General features: G+C 27.9%; 1 protein-coding gene across 1 annotated transcript; it reads left to right on the plus strand.

The window, feature by feature from the left end:
- Nucleotides 1-421: 421 nt before the first annotated feature.
- On the plus strand, nucleotides 422-10,727 carry LOC114127040 (calsyntenin-1). The gene is made up of 15 exons (XM_027991135.2): nucleotides 422-925; nucleotides 4,573-4,733; nucleotides 5,104-5,225; nucleotides 5,285-5,493; nucleotides 5,579-5,725; nucleotides 5,799-5,990; nucleotides 6,406-6,669; nucleotides 6,743-6,870; nucleotides 6,963-7,140; nucleotides 7,277-7,450; nucleotides 7,536-7,668; nucleotides 7,733-7,932; nucleotides 7,996-8,300; nucleotides 8,397-8,801; nucleotides 8,868-10,727. Exons 1-15 carry the CDS (start codon nucleotides 835-837, stop codon nucleotides 9,078-9,080), a joined length of 2,922 nt encoding a protein of 973 aa, XP_027846936.2. The 5' UTR covers nucleotides 422-834; the 3' UTR covers nucleotides 9,081-10,727.
- The last annotated feature ends 234 nt before the right edge of the window (nucleotides 10,728-10,961 follow it).

The following is a 10,961-nucleotide window of genomic DNA, read 5'->3' on the forward strand; positions in this document are numbered from 1 at the left end:
AGGCACATACGCCCGCGCACATAAAAAAAACATCGTTCGACTTAAATATTTGTGTTAAACATTTTATTGTTTATGCATAACACAGTTAATTAGGATTATTGTCCGTATAATATACGTCGTGTGCAGTGTGCTGTAATATTATTATAATTTAATAACAATAATGTAGTTAATGTAGGTAAACGTCGTCGTGTTATTGTTGGATACCGACCTTGACACCGGTGCGCTTAGATTTTTTCTTCCATGACACCGGACAAAAGAGGAAAACGGCACTCTGCGCTCTGACTCATGTAAATTATTGATTCGTCTCGGCGGCGGCGTCGGCGGAGGAGGGTCGCGAACGGTCGTTGTGTGCGGAGCAGGACGAAGTGGTGGTGGCGTTGGAGGAGGAACATCTATCGTCGGCGGAAGAGGAGGGAGTCCACCGCCGCCACTGCCAACGACGTCGTCGTTCTTGTAATGTAACGTTGTACGAGTGTATCGTGTGTATGGTGAATCGTGAGTGCGTGCGTGTGCTACTTGATTTTTTTCTCGTTTTTTCTATGTCAGTGTATAGTTTCGCTTCTCCGCGTGCGTGTACGCCGTCCGATATTACTGCCGAACGTCGGAATTTTGTTTTTCACGTGTAACCTAAGGGTTGGTTGTCATATACCGCGACCCCCTTGGGAATAGTATTTTTTTTTTTATATATTAAGTAGTTTTTTTTTTTATTTCAAATAGTTTTGTGTAAACATCATCATTACCTATGAGTTTTTAATAAATACGGTGAATTCCGTCTTTCGCGTTATCCGTCGTAGTTTTTCCCCTCCGGTTTAAACACCCGCAGTGTTAAAAAAAATGTCTTACAAGACGTCGACGTCGGTCGCGGTTGCCGTCGCCTTTGTCGCTCTATTCGTCCCATTTGTTTCCTGTTTCTCAACGCCCGACGGTAAGTTCAACGAGTTTTAATTCGGCTTTGCCGCCGTTCATGGCACCTGTTTTATGTGTTTTACCTAACACCCTATTAATGTGTGTGTCTTTTACGGCTATGAACCCGTCTGGCCGCCTGGAAATAGTTATCGGTCTAGAACGATCATCTGCTGTGGTAGACGATTGCGTTACGGGTGTATAGAAATGGTTATATATCATCGAGTATGTTATATACCTATCTAAAGAGAAAGAGGGAGAGAGAAATATTTTAATAAAAAAACAATAATAAAAAAAACGTGATTTACGTGCCGATGCTTGGGTATGTAGGTGGGTGGTGGGCAGGTGGTGTGCCGACGATTAGAAAAGAGATGCGCGACGGCCGGTTGGTGAGAGCGTAGGCTGTGAATCTGTGATGTTGATCGTAATTCGCGGTGACTGTAACCCTTTATTTTTGTTTATTTTATCTCTAATGGCGGCGTCATCTGCAAGTATAGATCTGCATCTGTTAGATTTTTCGAATTTTTCCACCCAATTATTTTATACGATACAATAACAAACTGTCTGCTGTGTGTGTATGTGTGAGGGGGGGATAACGTTTTTTCGTGTTCGTGTACATATTTCATCTTATCACACGACTATGTAATACTTTACCTTACCGACCAAAGAATTCGAGCCTTGAGTGTGTGATATTTGTTCTGTCAATAAAATTATGGTGACTTAACAAAAAGATACCGACAATCGACATCGACATACCTACATATTTTTGTTTGAGTATTGATAAAGTTAATAATGTCATAAAAAATCGGCATTATCTATTATTTTCCTCACTGTTTTCTTACTTAAATAATTATCCCGAGACAGGTTATTTTTCTAGGTGATAAGAATTTTATAGTTCTTCAACAGATACACAATTGCCATTGTTATAATATGCAATTATTTAACTATCTTATCCTCTAACCAATTGCTTTTAATTTAAGGTATATTTTAAATTGCGCCACTTATATTAGTGATAAATTTAAAACTGATAATCTGTTACTAGCTTTAAGAATTTGTTTTGTTTGTTATCTACCTACCTAGTAAATTGAAAAACAAAATATTTGGGCATTTAATTATTGATTATTAACTAAATATTAATATTAACAATTATTAAAATTTAGGTAAATATCTTTGTATCTAGTTACCTAACTATTTTATATTTTATTTTGAGTTACTACTTTTTTTTACAATTTATAAAATATTATAGGTACTAGATTTAATTGTATATTATTTATCATATAATACTTAACAATTAACAAACAAAACAACTATTTACTTTGATTTTTATTGTAGAACAAATCAGAATGAATGTTTTGTAGCTACTTTCCTACCAATAAGTTCCTACAAATCTATAAAATTATATAGGGAGTATAAACTAATATTATTTTAATTAATGGTTGGTACTGAATACCTAATATTTTGAACAGTTTTAAATTGTAGAACTAAACAGTTTCAAATCTAGCACTTAAAATTGGTAGAGAGCTGGGAGGTAGGGCATCAATTCAGATAATAGGTGATCAGTAATCATGGAGCTGATGAATTTTAGTGTGAGGACAAAAGTAACAGTTTTTTTTTTATTTGGTTTTATAACTACTATTTAAATTAATAGAATAAATTAACGTGTTGACAATTTTTTTTTATATCTATTATATTAAATGTTAAAAATAATTCAAATAATTATTTAAAACAATCAAAACTCAACTTAATTTTTTCCGTTTTAGATTCAAAAAAAAATATTTATGCAGTGAGTTCTTATAAATTAATTTTTTATTCTGATCAAAGCAAGTTTTTTCCAAATTCATTTATGAAATTTAATAAAGTATCTGCATTGAAACATACATATATATATATTTAAAATAAAATATAGGTAGGTACTGATTTTATAATTGACAAAATGTTTGTATAAATAAACATAAACCATTATTACATTGCCTTTAATGAAATTTATTTAGGACTTAAGAAAATGGCAAATTTATAAAACTTGACTTATCTTGTGTCATAAATAATATAAAAACTTGTGATTTTTTTATAATTAATCTGCTGATTTCTTTTCTTTACAAAATAAATGTAGGTATACAATATAGTGTAGCGTAGTTTAGGCACCTAATGTAGGTAGGTATATCTTATAAATTTATTATCTATGTCAACGTTATTATAAAAACAATTAGCTTCCAAAATGCCTATCATGTTAAAAATGTAGGTTGTTATCAAGATTTTTATAGAATAAATTAAAAATCATTGTGATAAAAATTAAAAAAAAAAATAGTTTGTTAGGTTAATGAAATATAAATCAGATTGTGTAGGTATTTATTATATTATATTAATATGCCTCTTATCAATAGGTAAATATAATTGTGTTTTATACAAAAAAAAATATTCATCAAATACTTTTAATCACTCCTCTGAATTAGGTATTAAAAAATAAATTGATTATTAATAAATCAAATTTTAAGTACATTTTTAGATTGTGACGAGGATTGTGATAAATACCAATAGTATATTAGGTATGAGTTGAATTTTATGCTCAATATATTGCATTTCTATGCTACTTCATTTATTTAAATATTATTCAGTTAAACAATTTTGCTATTGAAATGCAGTTAAATGTTAGACTAAAAGTTATTCTTTTTTTTTTTTTTACTCAGACACTTTAGAAACAATTTAAATTAATACTTGATAAAAAAAAAATATGTATATACTTAAAAGTATGTAGGTACACAATAATTCAATATATCTTAACTAATTGAGTATTGGTGAAAAACAAATGCACTAATAAACAAATAAATTAGCTGTCAGTTTGAATAATGTTTGTATGTTTGTTTAAAAAACAATGTACCACTCAATGTCAGAAACTTTTTGTTAAATTTTCTTTTATGGGATAGTAAAACTTTTTAAAATATGATTTTGTAATAAACTATTTATTTTGAAATACATAACAATAACATTATACAATCTATTCATCAAATAATTTTAATGATTCTTTTTTTTAAATATTTCATTCTTTAAGTATAATGAATTATTTAGATATTAAGAGTAGAAGTACCTATACCTAGTATTCTAATGCTTTGTTATATTAATTAGGTGTAAACACTCATTACTTAAAACTAATTGTATTGTACAAAGATAGCTTTTCTTAAAATTATAAGAAATTAACAGTAGGGTCTTTTCTTAAGATCATATAAATTTTACTAAAATTATTATATTTTTTTTTTTTTGATTTTTAAATGAAAAATGTTTTTAAAAATAAGTACACGAGTAAGTACTTATAACGAATAGATATATAAACATTTCTTTGTTTATTTTTCTAATTCTTTTAAAAATAATAACTAAAATATATTTTATACAATCATATTTTACGATATTATATCAGATAATTAGACAACTAATATAATGGGTAATTGATTACCTACCTGTTTTTAATAATATATATATATTTGATTACCAATTAAGATAATGAATTATTAAGAAGGTATTAAGTATTCAGTTAGGCAGGTTTTTTATTAATCATAATACCTATAGATATAATATTTATCTAATACCTAATCGATTAACTTCAAACATATGCATTTTAAACTTGAAAAAGTATATCACGAATGTTTTCATAATTAAAAATAACTTTTTGATTTTCAGAAATTTTACCTAAATTGGTGATTGACGATAAACTTAGCGGATATCATGGCTTAGTAAGAGAAAATGAAACGCTCGTTGAAGTTGTTCCAGAAATTTATGCCATTGGTGATGTTTGTAATTTTAACATAGTTAATAAACATCACGGAGAAGCACCTTTTGAAGTAAATACAATTATACTTACAATTAAATTAGATATTGTTTGAAAATTTCTTAATTATTTTTATTTTTATTCACATATTGTAATTATAATAAATTGTACTATTATATTTAATTTGACTTAATTGGTTATAAATCTAGTTTAATCATACTATACTTAAGTTAAGTTGATTAATTAATCTAATTATTCTGTATTTATCTATAAATATTTAAAAATTTTATTTATTTTTTTAAGTTAATAAATAAGTAAGTAAAATCAGAATTAATACTTTGAAATAACTGCTTAATAAAAAATGAAAAATATTTATAATTTATGCATCAACATTTAAAATTAAATTAATATTTCAGTTTTAAACAATTAAAATTAATTTTTAGATCATTCTTCGTCCAAATGGTTATGCTGAACTTCGAGCTCGTAAAACTTTAAATTGTGAGAAACGTAAAACATATAAGTTTGAAATTGCTGCAGTTTCATGTTCTGGTCTGATATCTGATAAGTGAGTTATGAATATTTTTAATTTAATTACTATTATTAATTTGATTTTAAATATTATAGTGTTACTGTGCATATTACTGTGGTTGACATCAATGAATATGCTCCAGTATTCTTAGATGCATCTTATGTTAAAGATGTTGATGAAGGTCAGTTGTTTGAAGAGATAATTCGAGTAGAAGCCACAGACCGTGATTGTACTCCACGTTTTGGTGACATCTGCAAGTATGACATACTTAATGATGATCAACCTTTCACTATTAACAATGAAGGTATGTGTGTAAATTTGTTATTTTTTTACAAAATATTCATAAAAAATATGTAATTCTTAAATTGCTTGTATGGTTAATTTTTTAGGAAGTATCAGAAATACAGAACCATTAGATTATGACCGCAGTCATAATTACATATTGTCAGTTGTTGCTTATGACTGTGGCATGAAGCAGTCTGCTCCTGTTATGGTCACTATTAAGGTGAATCGAATTTGCAAACTGGGTTGGAAAAGTGTGTATATCATATCAATCAATATTAAACTATATTTTTAGTATAAAATTACTAAATGTATATAATTTTTTAGATATCCCAGAAGAAATTGATTACTATCCTACTTCGGGCCGTAAAGATTTGTTTCCTAATGCACAGTTAAGATTATGTGATGATCCATGCCATGTGAAAAATGTTAATGCTAAACTGACTCTAGCAACATCACATATTGGTAAAGGTTGTGACCGTGATACATATTCTGTTCAAAGCCAAAGAAAACTATGTGGTAAGTTATTGTCTCAAATATATATATTAATAAATAAGAAATGTCCAATTATATTACCTTTTTTATCTTATTCTTATTAAAAAACCTCTATCATTTATCAATTTTTGATCTTGATAATATGTAAACCTTTATTTTTTATTTAATTATTTGAAGTAGAATTTCAGGAAATTTAGCTATGTAAATATTGAACATTTATTTTTATTTATATACATATTTTAATATAAAAATATTAGATGAAAGAATGAAATAACACCTAGCTTTCCTATAATAATAAACAACTCATAATTCTAATTAGGGTTCACATTATTGACCTAGTCAACCATGTGTATGTTTTTGATTAATGTCTAATAAATAATAATGAGAAACTAAATAACAAAATCCATTTTTTCTGTTTTACTCTTATGGTCTTGTATAGGAGCAAGTGAAGAAAGTGTAGAACTTTTACCCGCCAACCATGTACCCTTATCTGCTGGAAATGCAATTAAACACGATGAAGGTCGTGAATCTGATCAGATGTATGAGTTTGATGGTAGTAGTACCGCTGTTGCTATACCCAATGATGTTCTTGACCACGGATTATCATCGGCATTTACTATTTCAACATGGATGAAACATAAGCCTATGCCACACCAAGATAAGCATGTTAAAGAACATATTTTATGTTCTGCTGATGACCACAGTATGTTATTTTTGTTTTTAATATAGTTTAATCTAAACCGTAATATTGTGTTTTTATTGATTTTTCTTATTAGAAATGAATCGTCATCATTATGCTTGGTTTGTACGTAATTGTCGTCTTATTTTACTTTTGAGACGTGATTTTTCGCAAGGAGATCTGAATATCTTTAGGCCAGCTGAATGGAGATGGAAAATTCCACAGGTTAATATTAACAATATAAATAATAAATACTAATTAGTAATAACTAATAACTGTGAATAAGTTGTTATAATTTTTATAATTTATATTTTAAGGTGTGCGACAATGAATGGCATCACTATGCTGTATCAGTACAATTCCCCAATGTTCAGTTATACATTGATGGAGTTCTTTTTAAATCTGAAAACAAAAACCCTGAAGTTATTGATGATTGGCCTTTACACCCAACTAAGGGTATTAATACTACTTTGACTGTTGGAGCCTGTTGGCAAGGTATAAAAAAAATTGTCTTGTATTTGTATTTATTATTTAATACTAGTAATATTATTTAGTATTATTTTATACTAGTATTATCAATTACAAATTATAATTAATTAATTAATGACAATATTATATTATATTATTTTAGGTTCGGAAAATAAAATGAAACATCATCTTCGAGGATATTTGGCAGGCTTATCAGTACTTTTGCATCAACTAGAAAAACCTGAGGTACTCGCATGTTTACATAAATGTAAAGAAAGTCTAGAAGTTCCTGCAATGGAGTTGTTGGAACCTGGAATGGAACTGCTAACTAACAGTGGTAAGTCCTATTAATTACATCCTTTTATACTAGTAAATCAATAAAAAAAACTATTTAATATTATTTTTTTATATAATTTTTTTAGAGTTAACTGAATTATCAATTGAGGGCGATAACAAGACAAATTTGGAAGTCTTAGTAAAGAAAATTGGTTATTCTAACAGTCGTGACTATCCAACTCCTGGTAGACGTAATCTTCACTTAACTACATCTCTTATGTAAGTTGAAGTTTGTTTTTATTCTTTATTGTTTGTATTAATTTATAATTTTTTTTTATTAAAGTTGTGATGGTGGTCGTGAAGTGAAGATGCCTCCAGCTGAAAGTTATATAATGGTTCATCGACCTCAACAACCTAATATTATAATTAATGGTACTAATACAGTACCTAGGGAATACCATGAATTTAGACAAGGCGTACAAGTTTTCCCTGATCTTGCCATTAGCATTGAACCGGAAAGTTATGATTATGAATCTAAAAACCGTAAGTACTTACTATATGTTTTATTTTTGAAATTATTTTTAATGTTATGCTTTTATTTTATAGCTGAATTGACAAATGTATTAGAGCGTCGCATTGATTCCTGTATAATTTCTGTTTATCCTTCATTGAATCCTGATCATGAGACATTAACCATCCCTGCTGATATGTTGGCTAAATTCGGAATTTCAGCTAAAGTTTCTAAGGATGGAGTAGCTTTCAACAATGCTGATATTGTATTCCATTATCAAGAAGCTCTACGTGATGTACATTACACCAACTTCAAGCCTGCATATTACTTAAATCGTCAATTCAAATTAGTGTGTTCAGAAATGAATGGAAGGTTTTTGAGCAATGAATACATACAAACTGTGAGTTAAATTGTTAAAACATTTTTTATGGTCCACATATTATTTATTATTTTTTTATCTTTCATTAACTAAATTATAATTAATATTTTTTTTCAGTTGACTGTAGTCCATCCTAAATCTCCAACCATCTCTTACACTACTACTACAACAGTTCCGACAACTGCTCTGCCTGCTGCTTCATTAGTAGAAGAAAATGATGCTGAACCAAAACCAGCTCATGCTCAAGTTGTTCAACATTCTGTAGAATCAAAGCAAGCACAAACCATTTTTGGAAATTACTTGGAGGGATCTATTGATGAACGTGCACAAGCTATTGTCACTGGCGGTGGACATGCTGTTACAATTATCATTGTAGTGTGTGTTGGATTTTTAGTTTTAATGATTACATTAGGAATTGTACGTATTAAGGCTGCCCACCAAAAAGCATCACAAGATGAAGTCCAGGACACAGAAATGGCTTGGGACGACTCAGCTCTTAACATAACCATAAATCCTATGGAGGTAAACTTCAACTATTACTATCTACCGATTAAATTGATATCATATTATATTTTGTATTACTTTTAGCAATTGGAGTGTGATGGCAGTGGACCAGCAGGTGGTGCATTATCAGCTGGCAAACATAGGCATGCTGAAAATGATGACGATTCTTCTGATGACAATATGAGTTATGATTATGACGATAGCTCAGATGATGGTGGTGGCAACGAAGAAGATGATGGTTTACACAGAGGCTGTGCACCTCGTTTAGAATGGGATCATTCTACCATGTCTATCTAGGTCATGTCTTATCAAAAAATCATGCACACTTATTTGACTTGCAGCACCTGACCTTTTATAGGTTACATGGTGATTCTATTTTTTAATACTAAACAAAATCACTCTTTTTTTGCATATCTTTCGAAAACGCTTGACTAACGCGCTTTAGAATATTTGAAATTCATTTTTTAGACATACAAGTTTTAAATAAATTAAAGAGTGGGGCGTTGTTGGGAGTCAATCAGACTTAAACTTATTTTGCTGTCCTTAAGTTCAAATAACTTACACTATTTGTTTGCACTGATATAAATTTATATATTATAATATACATGATTAAAATAATGTGTAACATTATAATCTTGACACTGTTCGCGCAACTATAAATTTTATTCTTATGTTTTTTTTTATTAATTTTAACTTCTTTTATAATTTTTTTTTTCAGACATATCCTAAATTGTATTATTATTTTAACTAGCATTATCCCCACTCTTTCTTTAATTTAGTGTTCATACATAAAATGTATACATATATATATATATATAGAACAATTTTTTTTTTAAAAAAAAAAAATGGAGAAGACTGTAAATAATGTAAAAAGAAAAGAAAAAAAAAATTAAAAGGCTAATATTTGCATTTTTAATGTGCCATTCGATCAATCAATACTATATGTTTAGTTTTATAGTTTTGAAAGCTTCAACAAATCAACCATTAAAAAAAAATGTTCTCCTCTTTACTCCATAATTCATTCCAACGCACTCGCTTGTCGTCTTCTCAATACCTGAGCAGCCAACTTCTTGCCTATGTTCGTGTTTCCATTTATATATTTGATACCGTCCAAATAGGTTTCCTTGTGAATTTTTATTTTTTAAAGAACTGTGTTTTTCAGTTTAGTATTATTGGTTGTGCAATAAAGTACTTAAATATATTATAATAACTACAACTTAAATGATGAAACTACTGTGCACCTTGTTACTTTGTCAGTGATATTTTTTTTGTATCATCATATTATGTGACACAAATATAAACTTGGTGAATATTTATAAATTTTCTTACTATGGATAAATATCATCTAATCTTATACTAGTTATAAAAGTGAACAAATTAATACATATTATATTATGATTTATATTGTTACATAATATTATATACATTTTATGTTTATTCTAATTTTTATTCAAAATAATAACCAATAAATTAATAACTACGAAATACATAACGAAAAATAAATTATCATTACCTTTAAATACATATTTAAAATCTAAAGATTATAATAAATGAATTAAAAGTATATAAGATTATTTTTATGTAAATTTAGAGTAAATTGTAAGATTATACACATAAATTTTAAAAGTATTAATTATAACATCTTGCTTTGGTATATCATAAGTATATATTAACTAATTAGGGTGTAGGTAGTGATTGGTGGTATTATAATAATTATTATCTTTAATAATTTTATTTTATAGTAAATGTATTATTATTTTTATCTTTTGTAACTAATGATTGTTAGTACAGTTATAATTTATATTGATTTCTTCCTAATAAAAAAAAAAAAAAAAACTGTGCAATAATTTGTTAAACATATTTTCAGTATTGTGTGTATTCTATAGAAATTGCAATGTAACATTTTTTTTTCTGCTAATATAAATAAATCACCTACACCTGTTATGATATATGTGTATTTAATTTTTACCTGTCAATACATTATTGATCACTTTATTAATTACTGGTGCAGATAAAGAAATATAAAATACATAGTAGTAGTGGGCAGAGGGGCTACATTTTTTTTCAGAAAAATAGAGTTATTATTTTATTACTTATTAGATTATAAAATCAAATAATGATATTTATAATTTTATTTACATTTTAAATTTTTTGGTTTTTAAAATATATGGACTTTAT

Source organism: Aphis gossypii, chromosome 2, assembly GCF_020184175.1.
Source record: "Aphis gossypii isolate Hap1 chromosome 2, ASM2018417v2, whole genome shotgun sequence".
NCBI classification, from domain to species: Eukaryota; Metazoa; Arthropoda; class Insecta; order Hemiptera; family Aphididae; genus Aphis; species Aphis gossypii.

Bases quoted from the DNA above. Each gene is read 5' to 3' on its own strand.
- LOC114127040 (XM_027991135.2), top strand. From the start codon at position 835: ATGTCTTACAAGACGTCGACGTCGGTCGCGGTTGCCGTCGCCTTTGTC. The intron at 6,871-6,962 runs GTTAATATTAAC...TTATATTTTAAG, and splicing joins GGAGATGGAAAATTCCACAG to GTGTGCGACAATGAATGGCA. The intron at 7,669-7,732 runs GTAAGTTGAAGT...TTTTTATTAAAG, and splicing joins CACTTAACTACATCTCTTAT to TTGTGATGGTGGTCGTGAAG.